At 43.9% G+C, this 26886-nt stretch overlaps 1 protein-coding gene across 1 annotated transcript in view; it reads right to left on the minus strand.

Annotated features, from left to right (window-relative positions):
* Positions 1–325: 325 nt before the first annotated feature.
* The window catches only part of SNRNP40 (small nuclear ribonucleoprotein U5 subunit 40), a 34804-nt gene continuing 8243 nt past the window's right edge, over positions 326–26886 (minus strand). Inside the window, exons 4-10 of the mRNA XM_062190832.1 lie at positions 25056–25221; positions 18985–19107; positions 10453–10573; positions 8375–8457; positions 7136–7197; positions 1554–1657; positions 326–826 (exon numbers count right to left, since the gene is read on the minus strand). Of these exons, the coding sequence (XP_062046816.1) occupies positions 777–826; positions 1554–1657; positions 7136–7197; positions 8375–8457; positions 10453–10573; positions 18985–19107; positions 25056–25221 (709 nt within the window). The 3' untranslated portion in view covers positions 326–776. The remainder of the gene's footprint in view (positions 827–1553; positions 1658–7135; positions 7198–8374; positions 8458–10452; positions 10574–18984; positions 19108–25055; positions 25222–26886) is intronic.

Genomic DNA, 26886 nt, shown 5'->3' on the forward strand with positions numbered 1-26886 from the left:
TGGCCCAGGTTCTTGGGCCCCTGCCCCGATGTGGGAGACCTGGATGAAGCTCCTGGCTCCGGTCTGGCCCAGCTCCAGCCATTGCGGTCATTTGGGGGAGTGAATCAGTGGATGAAGATCTCTATTTCTGCCTTTCAAATAAATAAAACTTTAAAACTAACTAATTATTCTCTGCTTGTCATTTTCAGGGGAGTAAACCTAGAAACACAGAAAAGCGGGGCACCCTCAGTAAACAGCTTCTCAGAAGTTTAAATGGATTACATCCCATGGCCACACCACGCTTTGCTCTGAAGACTCAGACAGCAATAAAGGCAATCCACATGGCTCTTGTAAAAAAGGCATCTATTTGGCTTTTAATACAAAATGACTCAGAGAAACACAGGAAGCAAATATCACACACGCCAGTTACTGAATTAAGACAAAACAAAACCCAATCAACAAATTTCAGTCACATTCCCTGTCTTCAGCCTGGATTAGAAAACAGGAAACTACAAACCAATCAATATTTGTCCCTTTGAAGAATCTTATTTAAAATATAAAAAGAGTGAAAAACAAACAAGAAAACCAGTCCCTGAAATCTGGCAGGTGGTCTGGAGGCCACGAGAGCCTCCCCAACCATCCTGGTGACGTGGGACACAGTGGCTGCTGGAGGACGGCCACTGCTCCCTGCTTCTTGCTAGTAATGGCCATCTGGGGGCGGTGCCGGCCTGGGCACAACGTGGTGCCGCTCATGCAGACGGAGGACAAGCAGCCTTGGTGTCTTCTGCTCCGCATCTTCACTGGATCTCCCCCATGTACAGTCTCTTGTCACTGGATGCCGACAGAACTAAGATAAAAGGAACAGAGAAGATAACTGGAAATTATGAAGGCTCAAGTAGACCTGGTGCTCAAGGGCTCTTGTGTCAAGAGTCAATTTTGGGACAGAAGAGCAATTGGATTTAGCTTGAACTCCCCTCCTACACAGCACCCACAGGAAACGGTAGCCTGGTTTTTCAATCCAAGTCTTCTGAAAATCATGAGGATGACAGTGCTGTGGGAAATACATTATCAGGCTCTAAGTCCTGATGCCCTTGTCAGTCAGACCCCAGGAGAAAGAGCTTCCTAATCACACTGTAAGAGAGGAACTGCTGTCAGTTGTTTCATAAATGTGCTTCTGCTTGTTATAATGAATATTTACACCCTCACTTGGACACTTACCTTCTTAAATTCAAGGCTCATTATTCCATTTAGATAGCCAATAAAATTTAAGTTGCAACTTATGTCTAAATCTTAAGAAATATTATTTTTTTTCATGCAAATATACCACTGAGGCATAGACTTTAAGAAAATGCAAAAATCTGGAAATAAAAGGACTTGATCGATTTGAGATCAAGAAAATGGAACATTGCTCTTACCCTCACCACTTAAGACAAAATGGCGAGCCTGTCACTGATACCCATGAAGACTGCGTGAAATGCCTAGAAGCAGCTTTCCACTTCCACCTCTGTACTCCTGAGGCCCCTCTGCAGGAGACTGCCACAGGAGCCCCTTCCCGGTTTTTAGGACAGACTTACTGATGGGCTCGTCAGGATGGAAAGCCACTTCATTGATGGAGCCAGCATGGCCAGGCAGCTTATACAGTATTCTCCTGCTCGTGGTATCCCACACATACACAAACCTGCAAGGGGTCATAAACAGCAAGGATAAGGTTTCCCAGGGTGAGGAGTATGCACGCCCTTTTTATTTTTTAAAGATTCATTCATTTATTTACTGGAAAATTCATCATTTATTTGAGAGACAGAGATTGATCTTCCATACGCTAGTTCACTCCCCAAATACCTGCCACAACTGGTGGTGGGGGGAAGTCCAGGCCAAAGTCAGGAGCCAGGAATTCCATCTGAGTTTCTACGTGGGTAGCAGGAACTCAAGTACTTGGGCCATCATGCCCTGCATTCCCAGTAACTGGACTGGAAGTGGAGCAGCTGGGGCTTGAACTCCAATATGGGATGTGGGTGATTCAGGTCGGGGCGTAACCTGTTGTGCCACAATGTCAAACTCAAAGGCATGGCTTTTTAAGGGACACTTGAGCAAAAACTATTAATCTGCCCCATATTTACTTAACTGTGTTTTAGTCTTTTGAAACTAGGATTACAGAGTTTATAAGACATGGACCTTGAGCAACTGAGCAGGAAAAACAAGAATAGTTAAAAATAGAAGCATCATTGGTATGTCTAAACAGACACATCTGAAATGGCAAAGACCATGGAGAGGAAAAGAAACAGGTATTCTAGGCCAGTGCCGCGGCTCACTAGGCTAATCCTCCACCTTGCGGCGCCGGCACACCGGGTTCTAGTCCCAGTCGGGGCACCGATCCTGTCCCGGTTGCCCCTCTTCCAGGCCAGCCCTCTGCTGTGACCCGGAGTACAGTGGAGGATGACCCAAGTGCTTGGGCCCTGTACCCCAAGGGAGACCAGGAGAAGCACCTGGCTCCTGCCATCGGAACAGCGCGGTGCGCCAGCCGCAGCGCGGCTACCGCGGCGGCCATTGGAGGGTGAACCAACGGCAAAAGGAAGACCTTTCTCTCTGTCTCTCTCTCACTGTCCACTCTGCCTGTCAAAAATAATGATAAAAAAAAAAAAAAAAAAGAAACAGGTATTCTCGCAGACCCCATACGAAAACCTTCTTCAAAGAATATCTAGTGTAATATAATCATCCAGGAACGTGTTAAACTCATTAGCTCAACTCACGGCATGCTGAGAACCTAGATTATACCTACAGCTAAATTTCTTAGTATTGTATTCAATGTCTAGTACTGTATTTAAACAGAGCCCAGAGAAGGTACTGGAAGCCTTTATAATATACAAATAACCCAGTCACTTGAGCTAAATCTTGCAGTAAATTCATAGGCAGAAAGAATACTGAATTCTAGGGGTATTCTAGAACGGGAAGAGGTCAACCAAAATCAGCTAAACTTATTTATTTATTTATTTTTTGACAGAAGAGTTAGACAGTGAGAGACAGACAGAGAGGAGAAAGGTCTTGCTTTTTCCGTTGGTTCACCCCCCCCAAGTGGCCGCTATGGCCAGCGTGTTGCGGCCGGGACGCTGTAGCGATCCAAAGCCAGGAGCCAGGCGCCTCCTCCTGGTCTCCCATGCGGGTGCAAGGCCCAAGGACTTGGGCCATCCTCCACTGCACTCCCGGGCCACAGCAGAGAGCTGGACTGGAAGAGGAGCAACCGGGACAGAATCCGGTGCCCCAACCGGCACTAGAACCCGGGGTGCTGGAGCTGCAGGTGGAGGATTAGCCTAGTGAGCCACGGTGCCGGCCCTAAACTCCTCATTTTATAGACAAGAAAACTAGGGTACAGTGACTTTTCAGAGATGACATAGTTCATCAGTGGTAGAGTTAAAAAAAAAAAAAAAGTTGATATGACTTTGAAATTTGCCTGAGTTATTTTAGCTAACGGGTAAAAGTTATCACTTCCATGTGACTATGCCAAAGTATTCTACTGGTAAGTTAAGAGAGGTGGTGGGGATGGGTTTTGGCTCAGCAGTTTAGTCACTCTTTGACCGCTTGGAATGTCCACATCCCACACCGAGGTGCCTGGGTTCGAGTTTTGGTTCTGTTCTCCATTCCAGATTCCTGCTAATATGTACCCAGGGAGGCAGCAGATGATGGCTCGAGTAGTTGGCTCCCTGCCTCCCATGTGGGAGACCTGGATTGGGTTTGAGTCTCCTGGCTTCAGCTTGGCCCAACCTTGGGTGTGGTAGACATTTGGGGAATGAACCAGCATATGGAAGCTCTGTCTTTTAAATATGATAAATAAGTTTAAAAATTAAAAGGAGTGGTCATTTTCATGCAGCTATTAAAGTTTTTATGGAACTGGTATTGTGGCACAGCAGGTTAAGTTGTTGCTTGGAATGCTGGCATTCTGTATCAGTGCTGGTTCAAGGCCTGGCTGCTCCATTTCTTGTCGAGCTCCACTAATGTGCCTGGGAAAGCAACAGATGATGGCTCAAGTACTTGGGCCCTTGCTACCTATGTAGGAGACCTAGATGGAGTTCTGGGGTCCTGGCTTCAGCCTTGCCAGTCCTGGCTGTTGTGGTCATTTGGGGAGTGAACCATCAGATGGAAACTCTCTTTTTGTCTCTCCCTTTCTCTCTGTAACTCTTTCAAATGAATAAACAAATCTTCAAAAAATTATTTACATATTTATTCAATCAATAGCTCACCAGTACACAATTATAAAATGGTGAGTTCTTGCCCAAAACAACAATTTTGGTCCATAGGCAAAAAATTTTTTTAAGGCAGAGAGAGAACAAGAGAGCGAATGAGAGAATGAGCTCTGGAGTCACAAGGACCTGACTCATGTCTCCGTGCAGCTACTTACTAAGTAACCTTAGACATTACTATCTCCGAGATTCTTTCCTTAGTAACAATCATGTAGAAAATATCAATCTCATAGCTTTGATGAGAAAAATAAGGTCATTTATGTAAAGTTTCCAGCACAGAGAATTAATGATAGCTATTGTTATTGTGAGGACATTTATATCAAAACAGAATCACATTAAGTCCATAGGCTCAATCAATCATTCTTGGTCAAGACTGGACAACTTTTCTGTAATCCTTGATAGGGTGATTTCTGAGTAGAAAGGAGAAATGTGCCATACGCAGGCCAAGCTGAACAGCAGGTTTCTGAGGAGCAAAGGCAGGCTTCCCAGGCACTTAAGATTGCAGAACCCCAGATCTCCAAGGTTTACTTCAAGACCTTACCCTGGGAGGATGTGACTTAGTGCTAAATTTAGAAGGGTTCCTTCTCCTCTCTTTACTTTGGTGTGGCAACATGCAGCAGGAACTAGGGTCCTTATACAGAACTGCTTGCTGAGTTGGGGCTAAGTGGTGAGGCCAGCAGGGGGACAGAGCGGGGCAGGCATGCCTCAGACCAGAGTCATGCTTCCACACCGAAGTTTAAAGACGTCAGGGAGGGAACAAGGCAAGAGGGGAAACTGCAAATCAGAAAGCGTCAACTTCAGAAACAAACTGTTTTCAGAAAAAAAAAAAATGCTTATGTGAACATAATTAAATAATTACATAGGAAAGATACACTATTTCTGCTGAAAATTATATGAACTACTTCAATGAATGCAAGTCTGTTTCTTAAGGTCTTCCTATTATTTGACAACTGAAAATCCCTTCAGCCTCCCTCTTCAAGGCAGCTCTCTAACCACCCGGACTGAAATCATCAACGTGGCAGAGCTTCACGTGGACTCTGTCTTCTCCCAGAAAATACCTGAATACTGTCAGGAAGAATAAAGGGATGGGGCTTTCTGAAATTTTCAAGTATGTTTAGCATATTTGCAAACAAGACAGAGGCAGACCACAGCAAAGCCTCTCTATGGCAGTGCTAGGGCCCCAAAAGGCAGAAAGCCCTAGAACATTCTAAAGGCCCTGGCTAGCTCCAGAAAGGCTTCTCATTTACAGGATGGTGCTTGTTCCAGAAAGGAAGGAAGAGAATATATAAAGAAGACAAGAATGGGTTTAAAAAGGGTAAAGACATGTCTCAATGGGAGCCAAACCCACAATCCACCATCAAAAGGTCTTATCATTCTCTTTACCACCTACAAGTGTGGCCCATCAGTTGGCATTTAGACATCCCTGTTCAACCTGATTCCCTCCCAAGTAAGGGTCACTAAAGACAAACCAAATACATCAGCATCTGACAGATTCTCATTGTTTCTCATTCAGCATGTGATGCCTGAGTCAGTTTAAAATCACATTTAAGAAAACTCCAGTCTATTAATTCAGCAGATGACTGGAAAATGCCCAGAATCTGACCAGCAGCCATGAGCTAGGAATTTATTCCTGTAATATCCACTAAGTGCTTAGAATAGCTTAAGGAGTGGGGTTGGTGCTGTGGCACAGATTAATCCTCCACCTGTGGCGCCGGTTCAAGTCCCAGCTGCTCCTCTTCTGATCCACCTCTCTGCTGTGGTCTGGGAAAGCAATAGACAATGGCCCAAGTGCTTGGGCCCCTGTACCCACGAGGGAGACCCAGAAGAAGCCCCTGGTTCCTGGCTTTGGATTGGCCCAGATCCGGTTGTTGCAGCCATTTGGGGAGTGAACCAGCGGATGGAAGACCTCTTTCTCTCTCTCTCTCTCCCTCTTACTGTCTGTAACTCTTTCTCTCAATTAAACAAATAAAATAAATTTGAAGAACAGCTCAAGCACTATTAAACACTGCCCTGGGTTCACAGAAATGACTGAGACCACAGGTGTCCAATATGTTGGACTCTAAGATGTAATTAATATAAAGATTTGGTGTATGAAGTGTGACTACACCAAAGAGTAATTACTTATACCTAAGAGGTAAGGGAGAGAGAAGGCTAGGGAAAGTTATAGATGTAACACAGAGGTGGTTTACCAGAGATGAGAGTTTGGATAATGGAGAAGAGGGGCTATGAGAAGCTGGCAGTGAGGATGCAGAAGGGGGTTAGAATAAGGAGAGCTCCCTGAGTGAAGCACTGTGGTGATGGCGGGGATGTGTATTTGAATGAACTGAAGCATGACAGAAGATCAGATGAGGGAGACTAATTATGAGTCTGAATTTTACTTTGATGGTAAAGGGAATCCAATAGAATCAAAGAAATTGTTGATCCAGTAGGTCTAAAATTTTTTTTTTTTTTTTTTGACAGGCAGAGTGGACAGCGAGAGAGAGATAGAGAGAAAGGTCTTCCTTTTTCCGTTGGTTCACCCTCTAATTGCCGCCGTGGCTGGCGCACCCGTGCTGATCCGAAGCCAGGAGCCAGGTACTTCTCCTGGTCTCCCATGGGGTGCAGGGCCCAAGGACTTGGACCATCCTCCACTGCACTCCCGGGCCATAGCAGAGAGCTGGCCTGGAAGAGGGGCAACCGGGACAGAATCCGGCACCCCGACCGGGACTAGAACCCGGTGTGCCGGTGCCGCTAGGCGGAGGATTAGCCTGTTGAGCCACGGTGCCGGCCCTACCATGGTTTTTAAAATCCCCTTTTCTGCACACAGCTTCCATCTCTGAATACAGCTATAACTCTGCTTCAGCTCTGAATCCGCACCTCATGTATTGAACATGAGAAGACCTGCAAGCTACATCGTTCTTCACCTCACACGCAGTGACCCTTACCTGTCAGCTGAGCCAGCTGCTATTTTGCTTCCATCAGGTGACCAAGAACATCTCAGAAGATTCTGTAATGATTAATAAACAGGAATCTACTAGACAGTCATGTACCAAACTTCTCTTTGCTAGATTAGAGAATCACTGAGACTAAATTTCTGAGGTAGTTTTATTCTCTCTACAAAGATGATCAACAATTATACTCTGTGGTCCAAAACAGTACACTTTATTTTATATTACATAAAAATTAACTGTAGAAAATGCTTAATCAATGGCTAATTAGATTGGATCTGGCAATAAAATTTTGCTCTGCTCACAAATGGAGATGCCCCTTATCCTGATCCTCATTAAAAATTGTTTTTGGTTTACCTTGAAGAAAAATTAAAAAAATCCAACCCAACAGACTTCATTTATAAAACTAAAGTAAATCTCAATGAGCTCTCAAAAGAAAAATCATGTCTACAAACAAATTAAATGTAAGGAAAAGCTGGTTTCAACATACCTGATCTCAGAATTTGAAGGTCTGAGAAAATTTTCTGGCTCTCAGAATCCAGGCCATGGAGCTTAGAGAGGGACATTCTCTCAAGGCTCTAACAGATGGTCACTGGGAGGCTCAGGAAGACCATCTGGGTAATAGTCATGGAGCCTGGATCTCATATGAAGTACTGATCTGAGAGAGTTATAAGTCTAAGGAATTATAAGGAATACAAGTCTAAGGGTGGAATTACAAGTCTAAGGGTGGGGCCGGTGTTGTGGTGTAGCAGGCAAAGCCATTGCCTGTAATGACAGCATCACACACAGGCGCTGGTTCTAGTCCTGGCTGCTCCACTTCCAATCCAGCTCTCTACTATGGCCTGGGAAAGTGGCAGAGAGGCCCAAGTCCTTGGGCCCCTACACCTGTGTGGGAGACCCAGAAGAAGCTTCTGGCTCCTAGCTTTGGATCGGCCCAGCTCCAGCCATTGCAGCCATTTGGGGAGTGAACCAGTGGGTGGGAAGACCTCTCTCTCTGCCTCTCTGTAACTCTTTCAAACGAATAAATACATCTTAAAAAAAAAAAAAAAAAAGTCCTCACAGCCTTCTACACCTCACCTCTATGTGTTTCACTGTCAGCAAGATGCCTTCTGCTGAAGAACGTTACTGGAACACAGCCAACTCTGAGCAGAGCTACTCCTCTCTGTATTTAGTATCACCTGAAATGTTTCTTAGAACCAAATGGACAATAAAACTGTTTTGCCATGCAGAACTCACCTTTTCAAAGTTGTGCACGTTCCCTTGAAATATCTTCACACACCTCTCTTTGGGGGCAAAAGGCCGGACGTCCCAGACCCGCACTACAAAACAAATCCAAACCACAAAACAACTGTCAGCCAGAGGACTCCTGAGAACCCACTGGGACGGTTTCATGCCAGTGACAGATGGTGTTTCCTGACTGGAGAAGTTCCAACATGACACGTGCTGCACGTTAAGGCTTTTTTCCTTTTGTAGGGGAATAAATGTATCCAAGTCCCATTAGCTGGGGTTAAGGACACAGAGGAAAGACAACAAGATAGGAAAGAGAAATGCTAAACATCTTTTTAAAAAGATTTATTTATTTAAAAGGCAGAGTGAAGGAGACAGAAGAGATCTATCTGCTGGTTAACTGCCCAAATGGCTGCAATGACCAAGGCTGTGTCAGGCCAAAGACAGGAACCTGGGACTTTATCTGAGTCTCCCCCATGGGTAGCAGAGGTCCAAGTACCTGGGCCATCTCCCCAGCTTTCCCAAGCACATCAGTAAGAAGCTGGATTGGAAGTAGAGAAGCTGAGACTTGAACCTGTGCTCTGATATGGGATCCTGGCATTACAGGCAGAGGCTTAATGTACTGCAGCACCATGGTGCTGGCCCATTTGTCTTTTCTTAGAAACCCATTTTAAGGTTCAAATAAGACGATAAGGTTCTAAGAATTGGAGGTAATAAACAGAGAATTTCTTAATCATAATAAGAAAGTAAAGATGTTGACGCAACGAATTTGAGTACCCATGGAGTGCCTGGTACTCTTCTTTTAAACATTTTTTTACTTACTGTGATTTATTGAAATGAGGGGGACTGAAAGAGAAAGAGAGAGAGAGAGAGAGAGAGAGAGAGAGAATGAGAATCTTTCATCTATAGGTTTACTCCCTAAATGCTCGCAACAGAGGGGGCCTAGCCAAGCAAAAGACAGAAGCCTGAACTCAATCAAGGTCTCCCATGAGGATGGCGGGGACCAAACCACTGGAACCATGACCTGCTGTGGCCCAGGGCATGCATCTAGCAGGAGGCTAGAATTCCCAGGCAGGACCTGAACTCAGGTACCCTGCTAAGGAATGCAAGCATCCCAAGTGGTGTCTTAATCACTGGGCCAAACGTCCATTCCCAGGTACTGCTTTTGATAAGAAATGCCAGTGAATGCATTTTAGTTCCTGATAAGCCTGTGAATTTCAGTATCGGGGCACTTCCAAACTCTCCCAATATTAACTATGCGAGAACACTGCATAAAGTTCATGAAAAAATGGAATTAAAAGATAGTGCTTGGGCTTCTGCCACCCATGTGGGAGACCAGGATGAAGTTTCTGGCTCCTGGCTCTGGTCTGGCCCAGCCCTGGCTACTGAGGTCATTTGGGAAGTGAAGCAGTGGATGGAAGATCTCTCCCTCCCTTTCTCTGTGTTGCTTTGCCTTTCAAATAAACAAAGAAGGAAAAAAAAAAAAAACCTTAACAACAACAAACAGAGAATGGGCAAGAATATGTGTTTGTATAAATCTAGAACACTGAGATGTTTTAATGAGGACCTCTTCTCACTTCAGTATTTTTAGGGAGGGAAGATACACTGGCAGAAAACACAATAGGTCTATTGATCCCCCAAGCTTGGTACTCTCTGAAAATGCTTGTGAAATGCCTTGAATGGACCACGGGATTCTCATCTTCCATATTAACTAATCATTAGACTTTCTTGTATCCTGCATGGATTCACTGTGTATCAAGCTGAAATGGACCTTAAAAAGGCAAGTCTAGTCCTATAATTTCATCACTGTAGAAACTGATGCTCAGAAAGGAGAAATATTGTGTGCAAGTTACTATTCAGGGACTAGATGGCAGATCGGGGCCCAGAGTCCCAGATTCTTGACCATCTAGTCTATAATTTTTCCCTTTACAATGTCTTCTCCTAACTGCCTAGTAGAATACGAGAGCCATTCTTGACTTCTTCCTTGGACTCTTCCTTTATCCCAGTACACATTTCTAGCACTCAATGTTACTTTATTCAGAGTGACAATGATTGGGCATTGGGAGAGCTTCCCTCTGCAAAGTTACCTGTATTGTCCATTGCATTGGACAAGAGATAAGAGCCTTCAGAACTTAAACTTAACCCAGTCACTGAATCTGCATGGCCTCTCATGGTGTAGGTTAGCTTGTTTTGGCGTAGGTCCCAGACCTGCAAAAACAAAAAGGTGTTCCTAGAAATCAAGCTGAGAAATAGTAAAGAAACATTATTACGCAAGAGTCAATGGCCCGGGAAAACCAGTATTTTAATCTGGCTCTGGGCCACAAATTACTTTACCACAAAATATAGGATTTCTGTTAAAAAGAAAAGAACTTTTATTTTCTTTTTTTTTTTTTTTTTTTTTTTTTTGACAGGCAGAGTGGACAGTAGAGAGAGACAGAGAGAAAGGTCTTCCTTTTGCCGTTGGTTCACCCTCCAATGGCCGCCGCGGTAGCGCGCTGCGGCCGGCGCACCGCGCTGATCCGATGGCAGGAGCCAGGTGCTTCTCCTGGTCTCCCATGGGGTGCAGGGCCCAAGCACTTGGGCCATCCTCCACTGCACTCCCTGGCCACAGCAGAGAGCTGGCCTGGAAGAGGGGCAACCGGGACAGGATCGGTGCCCCGACCGGGACTAGAACCCGGTGTGCCGGCGCCGCAAGGCGGAGGATTAGCCTAGTGAGCCGCGGCGCCGGCCAGAACTTTTATTTTCTTAAAAAAGTCAAAGTTACTATGTTTGCTTAAATGTCAAATATTAAGATAAAGTTTAACAACAACAAAATTTATAGAGGTTCTTCAAGAAGTATTTTAAAAATTTATTTGGAAAGCACAGAAAGAGAGAGAGAGAGAGGCCAAAAGAGATATTCCATCTGCTTCTTCAGTCTCCAATTGCCTGCTAGGGCTAGGCTAGGACCCTCCATCAAGGTCTCCCATGAAGGTGGCAGGAACCCAAGGATTTTGGTCATCAACTGTTGACTCTCAGGGGTGCATATCTGCAGGAAGTTAAGAGTCAGAAGTAGAGCTGGGACTCAAACCCAGTTACTCTGAGAACTGGATGCGAGCACATCTAGTGATGTCTTAACCGCTATGCAATGTACACCCCGTGGAAGCTATTTCCAGATCACAACAAAATGTACTGGGCATTAGTGAAAAAATTAAATGTCATTTAAAACATTTAAACTGTGATTATCAGCCACCAGTTAATAGTGGCATATTGGTTAAGATGCTTCCTGGGATTCATCTGATATAGAAGTGCCTGGTTTGTGTCACGGCTCCCCTGTTTCAGATCCAGTTTCTTGCTAATGAGTGGCCTGAGAAGCAGCAGATGATGGCTTATGTATTTTGGTCCTTGCCACCTATGTGGGAGACTCAGTTTGAGTCCTGGGATCCTGGCTTCAGTCTGGCACAGCCTTGGTTGTTATGGCTATCTGGGGAGTGAATCAGCAGATGGAAAATCTTTTTCTGTCTCTTTCAAACAAAATTAAATCACATAAAAATTAAGAAATAAAAGGGAACTATCAGAACTACATAAAAACAAGTAACATTGTAATTTGAAAGCATCGCCATTACATGTAACAAGACAATATACAAAAACAGATGCTTAATTTTCATTTAACGTTATAGTATGTATGCACGCACGCACGCGCATGAACACACACACACACATAACATACACACAAACATATATAAATACAGTTTGGAAAAGTGCATTTATTTAAAAAAAAAATGCAGACTCACTATTGCCTGTATAGGCAAGGTAAGATAAACTGTTTAACTGGAAATAATCTAAATGTCAAATATAAAAACAGATGGTTTATTAAATTATAGTTCACAAGCACACTGGAGAGTTCTCTTACAGGAGACAGGATGGCATAGTGGAAACAATGGAGATTCAAGGTCAGAAGGAACTGGAGTTTATTGGGCCACTAAATCTTTCTAAGCCTGCTTGGGAAAACAGAGATTACAGTATCTACTTCTTTCGACTGCTCTAAAGATGTACAAATGAGAGTGCTCAGCATAGGACTGGCACATGGCAGGCCTGCAATAATTGGTAGCTATTATTAAGCAGTTCCTAACAAAAAAAAAAAAAAAAAAAAAAAAAAAAAAAAAAAAAACCTCTGGAGCCTGAATGTAAAAATATTTACATAATAAGATATTAAGCAAAAAGGAAAATACAAAGCACTATATTTACATTGACTGCAACTATATAAAATAAACATTAAGACCGACAGAAATAGTCTGGATGTCACATGGAAAAAGAACAGCAATTGTGTTAAGGTCAATGGTTTTATACAAAATTTATTCCAAATTTTATTTAACATTGCTACATAGTCTTCACAGAATAAAATTCTTGCTATTCCTTATAGCAAAGCACCTTCCCTCATTCAGAAATGAGTTAGGTATTGTACGCTAGAGCAATACACAAGTCCACTTTCTCCATCAATAACTCTTTCATGTGTGGAGCCCAACATACTTTATATACGATCATTTTGTGTCAGAATGTTTGCTGCCTCAGTAACCAGGAAAGCTTGAAATGGCTGACATTTTGTTCAAGCCACTGTTCCTCCCTTTAGGGAAGGCACTGTCAAAGCCTTTAGCTCAGTAACAACCAGGAGAGAATGCACTATGCAACCTCTCACAGCACTTGTGTGCTATTTCCAGACTTTCCTCCTTGAGGCCTGCACAACTTGTTTGTGTAGGGTCAAAATGTTTCCAAAGTTTGCCATGGAAAAGAGTATGGTACTAATCTAAGGAAAACATTTTTGCAAACCTCCTAATCAGTCATTCATAGAACATTTGGGTATACATTAGTGGTAAATACTGCTGTAGGTGAAAAACAGAGTCCCTGCTCTCCAGAAGCACACAGTCGAGCAGGAAAAACAGGCATGCAAACAAGTGAGAGAGGCTGCACCAGCAGCAGTAGAAAAGAGCAAAGAGGGATTGCTTCCCTTGTGGAACAGGGATGAGAGCAAGAAAAGGAAGCTTCCGGAGAGAATAAAGCACCTGAGCAGGGTCTGCACTAAAGAAGACATACAAAGTCGAGGGTATTTCCAGCTGAAGGTAATATGCAAAAGTAGAGCCAAAATGACAAAACTGCTGGACTATAGGGAATTAGGCACAGAGAATCAGCAGCTCACAAAAGATTTTCTTTTTTAAAAGATTTATTTGTTTTGGAAGGCACAGTTAGAGAGGCAGAGAGAGAGAAAGAGAGTGAGTCTTCCATAAGCTGGTTCACTCCTCATATGGCCACAATGGTTGGAGCTGTGCCAATCCAAAGCCAGGAGCCTGGAGCTTCTTTCAGGTCTCCCATGCAGATGCAGGCACCCAAGGACTTGGGTCATCTTCTACTGCTTTCCTAGGCCATAGCAGAGAAGATTGGAAGTGGAACAGCCAGGACCAGAGCCTGTATGGAATGCCGGTACTGCAGGCAGCAGCTTTACCAGCTATGCCACAGCGCCAGCCCCTTCATGAAACATTTTGAAATCCTGGCTTGGTATCCATTTCATAGGGGAACCAAAGGATTCAGAGTAGGGGAATGAGTTAGTCAGATTTGCATTCTGGAAAGATCCTTCTGAGCAAGATAATTCAAAGGATAAGAACAGAGTGTAGGAAATCAGTGAAGACCTACACTAGCCCTAAATCACTAGTTAACAAATAAAAATTATCAAATAAACTACTACCCTGACCACAGCTCAGGATGATAACATCAAAGGACAGCCAAACCTTCAAGCCCTCAAACACACCATCTTCTTTCTCATTTTTCTGACTCCTCGATCTTGTCACAGGAGACTGTCAGGAACAGCATATTTGCTCACAAATATCAACAGAATTCATTTACCTCAGATTCTAAAAGGAGTTCCCATTCCTGTTCCTCCTGTCTCAGAATAGCCAGTGCTATCTGAGAAGTAAACAAAAAGTAGGCTCTTTGATGAGCACCTCCAAATGCAATAGGGCAGTATAGTGATTTGCCAAGTGCTCCAGACAGGTAAGCCTGTAAATGCTTTACACTTGTTACCTGACATAGGCAACAAGACACAGTGGAACGATTATTAGTCCTCTGGAGATAGAGCTTTGATCCTGGCTCTACCACTGACTGATCAACAATGTAGTCTCAGCTAATTCAGTAAACCTCTTATAGGCTTTACTTTACTATCTATAAAATAAGATGAATAGACTAGATGTTTAAGGTCCCTTTCATGTCTGACACTCTGTAAGTCCATTTCTGATTCAAAGGGAGCCTCTCTTTTGTATATCTAAATAAATTCATGAGGGCCTGAGGACAGTGAAGAGTACCTTCTAGGGGCAGGTGTCTGGCCTTGTGGTTAAGGTACCTATTAGGACGCCTGTGTCCCACACAGGAGTACGTGGGTTTAGTCCCTGACTGCAGCTTTTGATTCTAGTCTCCTGCTAATCTGGACTTGGGAAGGCAGTGGTGATAACATCAATAATTGGGTGGCTATTCACATGGGAGATCTGGATTGGGTTACTGGCTTTGCTCCACTAACTCCTTTTATTTATTTATTTTTTTGACAGGCAGAGTTAGACAGTGAGAGAGAGAGAGAGACAGAGAGAAAGGTCTTCCTTCCATTGGTTCACCCTCCAAACGGCTGCCATGGATGGCACAGTGTGCCAATTCAAAGCCAAGAGCCAGGTGTTTCTTCCTGGTCTTGCATGCGGGTACAGGGCCCAAGCACTTGGGCCATCCTCCACTGCCTTCCCAGGCCACAGCAGAGAGCTGGACTGGAAGAGGAGCAACTGGGACAGAATCTGGTGCCCCAACTGGGACTAGAACTCAGGGTGCCGGCGCCGCAGGTGGAAGATTAGCCATGTGAGCTGTGGTGCCGGCCTGATCCCCTAACTCTTAACAGCCCCCAGTTGTGGGCATATGAGTAAGCCATCAGAAGGGAGCCCTCTCTTTCTATTTGTATATTTGCCTCTCAAAAACCAACTAAACAACAAACTGCTCCTCTGTATTCAGGGACAATTTAATCTCCTAAAGCACAGTATTTTTTTTTTTTTTTTAAGATTTATTTTATTTATTTAAAAGACGGTGTTAACAGAGGAAGGCAGAGACAGAGAGTGGTTTTCCATCTGCTGGTTGACTTCCCAAATGGTTGCAATGGCCATGGGTAGGCCAATCCAAAGCCAAGAGCCAGAAGCTTCCTCTGGACCTTCCATATGGGTGCAGGGGCCCAAGCACTTGGGCCATCCTCTGCTGCCCTTCCATGCGCTGGATGGGAAGTGGAACAGTTGGGACACAAGCTGGCACCCATATGGGATGCTGCTGTTGTAGACCGGGACTTTAACGGCTGCACCACAGCGCCAGCCCCTAAGCAGAATGTTTTTACATAGGGTTAGAAGACTATTTTCTTTTCTTTCTTTCTTTTTAAGATTTTTATTTATTTGACAGAATTACAGACAATGAGAGAGAGAGACAGAGAAAGGTCTTCCCTCCATTGGTTCACTCCCCAAATGGGTGCAACAGACGGAGATGTGCCGATCTGAAGCCAGGAGCTAGGTGCCTCCTCTCAGTCTCCCATATGGATGCAGGGGCCCAAGCACCTGGGCCACCCTCTACTGCCTTCCCAGGCCACAGCGGAGAGCTGGACTAAAAGAGGAGAAACCTGGACTAGAACCAGCGCCCACATGGGATACTGGTGCCGCAATGGAGGATTAACCCAGTGTGCCACAGCACCGACCCCATAAATAAAGACAAAGGTCAACTTTCCATCTACTGGTTCAGTCCCCAGATGCCTGCAATAGCTAGGGCTAGGCCAGGATGAAGCCAGGAACTCCACTGGGGTCTCTCATGTGGATGGCAGGGGCCCAAATACTTGGGCCATCATCCACTGCTTGCCTAGGTGCATTAGAAGGAAGCTGGACTGGAAGCAGAGCAGTCAGGACTCCAATATGCAATGCTGGCATTACAAGCTGTGGCTTAACCTGTTGTACTACAACACTGGTCCCATAGCAGCATAATCTATAATATTAACACATATGAAAAGCCTAAATGTCCAATAACTTGATGGTCACTTACTACATTATTAAATATTCTAATAATACTAAAAAATAATGATAATGCCATATATAGCTGACATATAGAACACTTACTATGTGAATGCCACAGTGCTGGCAATATTGTATCCTTAATTTTAACTAATATAACAATTGTGCCGGCGCCATGGCTCAACAGGCTAATCCTCCGCCTTGCAGCGCCGGCACACCAGGTTCTAGTCCCAGTCGGGGTGCCGGATTCTGTCCCGGTTGCCCCTCTTCCAGGCCAGCTCTCTGCTGTGGCCAGGGAGTGCAGTGGAGGATGGCCCAAATCCTTGGGCCCTGTACCCCATGAGAGACCAGGATAAGCACCTGGCTCCTGCCTTCAGATCAGTGCGGTGCGCCGGCCCCAGCGCGCCGGCCATGGCGGCCATTAGAGGGTGAACCAACGACAAAGGAAGACCTTCTCTCTGTCTCTCTCTCACTGTCCATTCTGCCTGTCAAAAAAAAAAAAAAAAAATTTTGTATGAGTTAGGTTATAAGAGTACTTCAAAAAGTTTGTGGAAAAAAGAAATCAAAACAAGTTTGGGGGCCAGAGTAGTGGCATGGCAGGTTAAACCGCCACGTGCAAACATGGCATCCCACGTGGGTGCCACTTTGTGTCCCAGCCACTCCACCTCTGTTCCAGCTCTCTGCTAAGGATCCTGGGAAAGCAGCAGCAGATGGCAAAATGCTTGGGCCCCTGAACCCACATGGCACGCCCAGATGAAGTTCCAGGCTTCTGGCTTTCGCCTGGCCAGCCCCAGACACTGTAGCCATTTGGGAGTGAACTAGGAAATGTCTAACTCTTTCAGATAAATAACGAATAAATATTAAAAAAAAAAAAAAAAAAAGAGAAAGAGAGAAAGAAAAGGAACAAGAAGAAAGAAGTGAAGATAGTGAAGGCAGAAAAATCTTCAGAGAATTTCTTATAATTGTTGAAAGCATGACTTTAGGCTGGTGCTGTGGTGTAGCAGGTAAAGCTGCCGCCTGCATCCCATATGGGCGCCGGTTTCAGTTCCAATCCAGCTCTCTGGTATGGCCTAGGAAAGCAGTAGAAGAAGGCCCAAGTCCTTGTGCCCCTGCACCTGCGTGGGAGAACTGGAAGAAGCTCCCGGCTCCTGGCTTTGGATTGGCCCAGCTCTGGCTGCTGCAGCCATTTGGGGAATGAACCATAGGATGGAAGACTTTTCTCTCTGCAACTCTGTCTTTCAAATAAAAAAAACATGACTCTGGAATCAAACTTGAGATTTTAAACTGAGGTTCCACCACTTATTAGCTGTGTAAGCTTAGATTAAGTTGTTATGCCTTTTCTTTTCTTTTTTTTTTTTTTTTTATTTTTGACAGGCAGAGTGGATAGCTTCTTAAGCATGAAATAACACTAGTAGCATTTGACAAAGTTGTTGTGGAGCTTAAATGAGTTAATGATGTAGAGCTGATACATGATCTGACACAAGGTAAGCATTATGTGTTAGATGACGACAATAACATTGTTTTTATCATCACCACCATCTTCTTTTTGCAAGACATTTGGCTGTGAGGAGGAAGAGTCACCAAGCAACAGCAATCTCCATGTGGAACTGAAGGAAGATTCCTCCTTACCTTACTACCATAGTGAAATTCTGATAAGAAATTAGAAAAGCAGGATAGAAGACGCTGAAAATAGAGTTTGGGGAAACTGCTGGCATGAGGTCCTTTAGAAGTGAAGGTTGAAATCTTTCCACTTAACGAGACATGCCATCCATAGTAACAGCAAAGGAAGCAAGCAGGAATGGGAATACAGAACAACTGCCATGTAGAGACACACAGGAAGTTCAGCATCGATCTAACAGTAATTACCTCAGTAATGCAAAGGGTAGGGCCAAAGTTTTTGAGATCCTTTAGGGAACCAGTAAGCAAAGGCTTGAATTGTATAGTCCCAAAATACCCCTTCACATTTATTGGTACTTGCTATATCCAGGAACACTGCAGGTGGTCTAAGGATAGGCTCATTTAATCCCAACAACTCTATGAGGCAGAAGTTACTGTTATTATTATCACCTTCACTCTTCATGTGAGAAAACATAAGCTTGAAGAAGTGAACAAGTTAAAGAACCCATATGAAATCACAAAAAGAAAAAAGAAGTGGGATTAGATCCCAAGTCAAATTAGTTGAAGGTTTAAGCTACACTGTACTGCCACACGGCCCACTGCCTCTTTCTCCAAAAGTATTACTTTCTCTCATTCTTACTAGAAGCTTAGAAAACTTAATTTAAATAGTGTCAAAAAGAAAAAGACAGCAAGAGTGGATGACACCCGTCCTCCCACCAGTCCTCCACCCAGGGGACTCATGCAGCACATGAACCGCCTGGTCCCTGACAGCATTTATATGGGCTGCAATGAAACCTTTGATTGAGGAAGACAATGAGGACAGAAGAGAAAGTAAGTTCCAAGTTATTATTGTAATTTCAGTTGGTATTAAGCACAAAGCTACCACAATCCCAAAAGTCTTCAAAGATTTGCTTCTGTAAGTGGATGCAGGTCAAAGTGAAATACAACACAAACATCACATACCTTGATATCGTTGTCTATTCCACCAGAAATAATCTGATCACTTGTGTCATTGAAGGTCACAGCTAACACTTGGTATGTGTTCTGAAATGTCTGGATGGCTGCTTTCTTCCGGATATCCCAAAGCTAAAGCAGAGGAGTAGGACAGTCTATCAGTAACATCTCCTTGAGAAGTAACTGCACAATATACTCCCTAAGTTCAAGGACTTGGTAGACATGAACACATCTGGAACAGGAACCTCATTCAGAAACTTTCTTGGATGTCCTAGCAACACATGGTAAAAAATAATCACAATTTTGCCAATTTATTTGAAGGCTGGTGGAATAAACTATTTTGGTTATATTTTCAGACTCCTTTGGTAATAAAGTTAGAATAAAATGCTGCTAATCAATATGCCCTTGGAAGAGAAGTCCTCTATAAGTTTACTTCGTATATTCTTTAGGAGAAAGATATTAGACCACTGCCTGAAAAAAAAAAAAAGAACACCACAAAACCACGTATTTACTATTTGAAAGGCAGAGTTACAGTGAGAAAGGAAAGCAAGGGAGAGTTAAGAGATCTTCCATTTACTTGTTTACTCCCCAAAATGGCTGAGGCTAGTACAGGCAGAAGCTAGGAGCCAGGAACTCTATCTGGGTGTCTCACATAGGTGGCAGGGGCAAAGCATTTGGCTCATCTTGTGCTGCTTTCCCAGGCACATTAGCTGGGAGCTGGATTGGAAGCCGAGCAGCCAAGACTTGAACTGGTGCTCACATGGGATGCCAGTGTCACAGGTGGTGGCTTAACCCACTGCATCACAGCTCTGACCCCACATTGTTTTGTTGTGTTTTTGTTTTTCAAAGATTTTTAATTTGACAGGTAGAGTTATAAACAGTGAGAGAGACAGACAGAGAGGAAGGTCTTCCTTCCGTTGGTTTGCTCCCCAAATGGCTGCTATGGCCAGCGCTGCGCTGATCCGAAGCCAGGAGCCAGGTGCTTCTTCCTGGTCTCCCGTGCGGGTACAGGGGCCCAAGCACTTGGGCCATCCTCCACTGCCTTCCCGGGCCACAGCAGAGAGCTGGATTGGAAAAGGAGCAACCGGGACAGAATCCAGCACCCCAACCGGGACTAGAACCTGGGGTGCCAGGGCTGCAGGTGGAGGATTAGCCTTGTGAGCCCCGGTGCCAGCCAGACCACTCTCTTTGTATCCCTACCTTTCTATGTAACTGTCTTTCAAAAAACAACAACAACAACAACAACAACAAAAAACTAAACGTGTTCATGTTCAGTTCTAGTCAATTTCATAACTACATTCATAGTAGATGGTTTACAGTTATAATTAAAGTCAGTTAGTATCCTGATCCTATCCAAACAGTAATTTTTTAAAAGATTTGTTTAATTATTTGAAAGACAGAGTGACAAAAATGGTGAGAAACAGAGAGATCTTCTATCTGCTGGTTCACTTCTCGAATGACCACAGCAGCTGGGACTGGTCTGGGTCAAAGCTAGGAGTTCAGAACTCCATCCAGGCCTCACACATTGGTCACAGGAGCCCAAACATTTGGGCCATCTTCAGCTGCTTTCCCAGGTGCATTAGCAGGGAGGTGGATCTAAAATAGAGCACCTGGGACTCAAAACAGCACTCCAAAATGAGATACCAGCATAACATATGGTGGTTAAATCATGTCACAACTCTGGCCCCCTAAACAGTAATTTTATTAATTCACTCAATAAATGTTTGTTGGCTCACCTCTCTGTCTCACCATGAAGGAAAAAACACTAAGATATAGTTCTAGCTCAGAGAGGAAATTGAGAACTGTTAATGAGACAGAACAAAATACTTTTACACAGATTTTTAAAAGTTATGTTATTGGGGGCCGATATTGTGACGCAGTAGATTAAGTCCCCACCTGCAATGCCAGCATCCCATATGAGCACTGGTTTAAGTTTCAGCCTCTCTTCTTCCAATCCAGCTCTTTGCTATGGTCTGGGAAAGCAGAGGAAGAGGGCCCAAGTGCTTGGGCTCCTGCATCCGTGTGGCAGACCTGGAAGAAGCTCCTGACTCCTGGCTTTGGATCTGCCCAGTTCTGGCCATTGCGCCATTTGGGGAGTGAACCAGTGGTTGGAAGACTTTGTCTTTTCCTCACTCTGTCTGTAACTTTGCCTCTCAAATAAATAAATAAATAAATAAATCTTTAAAAAAAGAAAGATCACACATGATCCTGAGGCACACTTGCACACTGCTGGTAACAGTGCCCCCTGGAGGTTTATGTTGTGTAAAACGGTCTGACGGTGATTTGGGTTTGTCTTGAAACCCTGCAGCTAAAATTTTTATTGCATGTCTTGATTTATCTTACTGCAGAGTGGAGACTCTGACCTAAATTACTTAGCTAGGAATCCTAGCTTTGTCACTTAGTACCCTGGAAAAGTATACTCCATGTGACTCAGTTTTCTTCTCTATGAAATGGCTCTAAGCATACATGCAGAGCCAATCTACAAAGACTGGGAGAGTTTTTTCACTTGTTCTAGGTGATTAAAGATTCACTAGTTGATTACTAAAATAATGGAACAAGACTTCAGTAGTTATGCAGGACAAACAACACAGTCTTCACAAAACTAGTTTAAAAAGTCATTAAACTGGGGCCAACACTGTGGCTTAGAAGGTTAAGCCTTTGCCTGAGGAGTTGGCATCCCATATGGGCCCCTGTACCCATGTGGGCAACCCGGAAGAAGCTATTGGCTCCTGACTTCAGCTGGGCCCAGCTCTAGCCGTTGTGGCCATTTGGGGAGTTAATCAGTGGATGGAAGACCTCTCTGTCTCTTCTATCTGGAACTCTGCCTCTCAAAAAAGTAAATAAATCTTAAAAAAAAAAAGAGTTGTAAAACAAACCAATAACAAGAACTACAATGGGTCTGGTGTTGGAGCATAGTGGGTAAAACCACTGTCTGTGACAATGCCATCCCTTATGGTTGCCGGGTGGAATCCCGGCTGCTCTACTTCCAATCCAGCTCCCTGCTAATGGCCTGGGAAAGGAGCCGAAGAAGGCCCAATTGCTTGGGCTCCTGTGCCCACGTGGGAGACCTAAATGAAGCTCCTGGCTCCTGGCTTTGGCCTGGCCTTACCCCGGCTGTTGCAACCATCTGGCAAGTGAACCAGCAAATGGAAGATCTCTGTCTCAAAAAAAAAGTTTTCAACAAAAAGTTATATAGCATGCAGATAGGCAAGAAATTATGGACCATATAGAAGAAAAGAAAAAAGAAATAGTCTTTTGAACAAATGGTGCTGAGACAACCAGATAACAAGTTAAAGAAAAAAAAAATGATGCTAGTACTCCATCCTCTAATCTCTAAAATATGTAAAAATTAACTCAACATGGATTGAAAACATAAATGTAGGTGCTAAAATCATAAACATTCTTAGAATATAGGGATCTTCATGACCACGATTTGACAATGAATTATCAGATATAACACACCAAAAGCACAAGAAATAGAAGCCAAAATAGGATTTTGCAAAATTAAAAACTTTTATACTGCAAAGGATAGTGTCAAGAAAATTAAAAGACAACAGAGTAAGAGCAAATATTTCCATATCATGTATCTTGATAAACAACTACCATCCAGAATAATGAATTCTTCTTAAGAAAATCCAAATAAATGGGCAAAGAACTAAAAAAAAAAAAAAAACACCCCATTCTTCCTAAGATATAAAAACAGCCAATGAAAAGCTGCTCACTACCATAAATCATTAGGAAACGTAAATCAAAAGAATCAGAAACTACTTTATACCTTAAGATGGCTATTTTATAAAAAAACAGAGACTGAGTGGCTAACACGCCACTGGGATGCCTGCAACCCATATCTGAGTGTCTGGTTTGTGTCCTGGCTCTGGCTCTAATCCAGTTTTCTGCTAATGCATATCCCTGGAGGCAGCAGGTGATGGCTCAAGCACTTGGGTCCCTGACACTCACACAGGAGACCTGGACTGAGTTTCCCAACTCTGGCTGCTGCTGCTTCTTTAAAATTTATTTTATTTCTTTGAAAGGCAGAATTAGAGAGAGAGGTCTTGTATCTGCTGGTTCACTTACCAAATGGCTGTAACAGCCAGGACTTGACTAGGCTGAAGGCAGGCATCTCCTTTGGGTCTCCCACATGGGTACAGGGGCCCAAGCACATGGGCCATCTTCCACTGCTTTTCCAGGCACATTAGCCGGGAGCTGGATTGGAAATGGAGCAGCCAGGACTCAAACTGGTGCTTATATAGGATGCTGGCATCAGACAGTGGCTTTATCCGCTATGTGACACCCCAACCCACTATGCCACAGATCCAGTCCTAACTCCTGGCTTCTTCCCCAGCTCTAGCTATTGAGGGCATTTAGGGAGTGAACTAGTAGGCAGAAATTCACGCTCTCTCAAGAAATCTACAGTAAGGGGCCAGTGCTATAGTACAGCAGGTAAAGCTATCACCTGCAGTGTCAGCATCCCATATGGGGGCCAGTTTGTGTCCCGGCTACTCCACTTCCAATCCAGCTCCCTGCAATTAGCCTGGGAAAAGCAAGAGAAGATGATACAACCATTTGGGCCCCTGTCACCCATTTGGGACATCAAATGAAGCTCCTGGCTTCAGCCTGGTCTAGCCCTGGCCTTGGTGGACATCTGGGGAGGGAGCCAGTGGATGGAAGATGTCTCTCCCCCTTCTCATAACGCTTTCAAAATAAATAAATCTTTAAAACCTATTTCATTCATGGAAATATGAGCTAAGAGCTAAAAAGGTCAAGGCTGGCACTCAAATAGTCCAAAAGGAGTGATTTACTTTTCTCCTCCAGACCCAGCATTCTCTTCCTTGTCCCCCAAACCCTCTGGCTATGGAATTAAGTCCAAACCTCTTAGCTTGGAATTCAAGTCCTTGATAACTTGGCTCCCACATATTTATAAGTCCTACTACAATCTACAAAGACATACCTCTGCTCAGGTTAAACCAATCTTAGTCTTTACCCAAAAAGTTAACCATAGCTACTTGAAATTTGGTTAAAATAATTTAGAATTCAGTGGAGCAGCTGAATCTTGAACCCGCACCCATATGGGATGCCAGCGCTTCAGGCCAGGGTGTTAAGCCGCTGGGCTACAGCATCAGCCCCGATAATCAACATTTTTAATAGATTATTTTATTTTGAAATAATCACAAACTTACAAAAAAGGTAGAGGTAGAAGTAAACTGAAATCACTTAAGTTACTGAGAGGCCAGTGTTGTGGTGCAGCAGGTTATCCATATCGGAATGCAGATTTGAGTCCTAGCTGCTCAGTTTCCAATCCAGTTCCCTGCTAATGTGCCTGGAAAAGCAGTGCAAGATGGTCTTGGGCTCCTATCTTTGGCCTAGACCAGCCCCAGCTTCTGGGGCCATCTGAGGAGTTAATCAGCAGATGGAATCTCTGTCTGATTTTTGAATAAAGAAATACATCTTTAAAAAAAGAAAAGGAAAAAAAGATTTAAGTTGCTGACCTAATACTTCATGAGTCCTAAATACGTTAGTGTTTTTCCTACCAAGATATTCTCCTAGATAATCTAAATATAACCATGAGAAATGAACATTGACATATTAAAGACCTCTATAACCCTACCTTTCAAATAAATAAATACATCTTAAAACATCAACAAAAAACCATCCTTAAGGTACTCTTCCCAGCCAAGCATCATGGGGGCCTCAGGTTGATTAGGCACAAAAGAACTATTCAGTAGGCTGGTGCTGTGGCGCAGTAGGTTAATCCTCTGCCTGCAGCACCAGCATCCCATATGGGCGCCGGTTCTACTCCTGGCTGCCCCTCTAGCCTGGGAAAGCAGAAGATGGCTCAAGTCCTTGGGCCCCTGCACCCACATGGGAGACCAGGAAGAAGCACCTGACTCCTGGCTTTGGATCGGCGCAGCATGCCGGCCATAGCAGCCACCGGGGGGTGAACCAACAGAAAAAGGAAGACCTTTCTCTCTGTCTCTCTCTAACTCTGCCTGTCAAAAAAGAAAAAAAAAAGAAAGAAAAAGAAACCCAAGGTAAAGGTCACATTCTGGCCCCTCTGAAACTGAAACACAGGTAATACCTACCTTAACTGTACCATCGTCACTCCCAGTGCAGACAAGCTGGGGGCCTCTCCTGGCTGGGTAACAGGAATTCACAAAGGAAGTATGTCCTTTCAGCCTTTTAACTCTCTCGCCTGTTTCACTATCCCACACTGCCACAGTTTTATCTGTGGATGCTGAGAAGAGCATACTAGAAAGAAGAACAAGAAAGAAGTGAAAACAAAGAATAACAGATCTACCTTTCCCACTTGCTAAAATGTGCCAAATTCTTTGAGACAACAGACCCGTTGTGCTCTGCCACTTTGCCATACGATGCAGGAATGCCTTTCCTATGTAGCAAAATTCTACTTATGCTCTAGATCAGACAAGGTCTACCTTACTGCTAGATAGGCAGCTAGAAATCAGCCTTATGTGTGTGAGAGGGGCCTGAGGAAACCCGGCATCTACAGAAGCCCACTTTAGAAGCAGCCCAGCATGTACAAAGTTCTGCCCAGAATCTGATAAACGTCCAGGTGGTCCCAGCCCTTCCTCCATGGGAAAGCTCTCTCCTCAGCACCAAATGGGTTACCTGGCCAGATAACACTGAGCAATAAAACCATTACAAAACCATTCCATCCTTCCTCCAATGCAGGCACCCCAGAGAAGTCCCCTGGCCCAGCACCAGCAAGACTCCCCCTGAATGATAAGAAACTTGGGAAAGAATTTTATTACACTCAGCAAACCCTTTGTCCTGGAGAAGGGGTAGGGAATAAAGATAGTCCCTTAAAAACTGGGAGTCTAAACAAAGACCCTGCACTTGGCTCTCTGCTCTCCACTGAGGCGCCCACCTGGCCTGCCAGGTGTATTCTCTCCACTCAACCATGTAACCTTGCTTTCCCCCAGTCTCAGTGACCGGGCACTCTCTCTGTCCCTTCTGTTCTGATGGATGCCCTGTCCCCAATAAAACCTGTGACTTTGCTCTCTGTCTCACACCTGAATTCTTTCTTGTGCGAAGACAAGAATCCCATGACTTCTCTCTGGTGATGTTTCGAAGTTCAAAAATTTCTTTCTGTGAGTTTCGATGACAAATTATGAATCTAATGCAGCATTTTCTCAATCTTTTTCTTCTTCCTTACACATTAGTTATCTTCTTATTAGGAAATGTTGTCACTCCCAAAGTTTAATTTTCTAAGGATGTTTTCTAGGCTATTACTGATTTTATCTTCTTTAAAGATTATTTTCCTGTTTATTACTTATCTGAAAGGCAAAGAAACAGGGACAGGGACTTTCCATCTATTGATTTACTTCCCAAATGCCCACAATGGCAGAGGCTGGGTCAGGCCGAAGCCAGGACTGCCATCAGGGGTCTTCCACATGGGTGGCAGCGACCCAAGTACTTGAATCATTACCTACTGCCTTTCTGGGTGCATATCAGCGTAAAGCTGGAATAGAGTAGAGCTGGGACTAGAACCCAGATGTGGGATGTAGTTGCTCCAAGCAGAATATTTACTGCTGTTCCAAATGCCCACCTCTACGGCTGATTTCATGGGGCTTTCTTACCTTAAAATGTATATAATACTATATACCAGCTGATAGAATACCCTCAAATTTTAGAAATCAAATTTAGAGATTTCAGAGACATAAAATGATGAAAGTTTACCAAAATACCTAACAGTGGCATAAACTTTGCAAAAACCAACCTTTATTTATTATCTTTAGACATGCAATAATAATGCAATCATTAAAACTTGCAGGTTTTGGGGGGAAGATTAAGTTATTTATTGATATGGAAGTCAAAGTTACAGAGAGGAGAAATAGAGATCTTCCATCAGCTGGTTCACTCCCCAGGGTGGCTGCGAAAGGTAGGGCTGGTCCA

The sequence above is a fragment of the Lepus europaeus genome, chromosome 5 (genome assembly GCF_033115175.1).
Source record: "Lepus europaeus isolate LE1 chromosome 5, mLepTim1.pri, whole genome shotgun sequence".
NCBI classification, from domain to species: domain Eukaryota; kingdom Metazoa; phylum Chordata; class Mammalia; order Lagomorpha; family Leporidae; genus Lepus; species Lepus europaeus.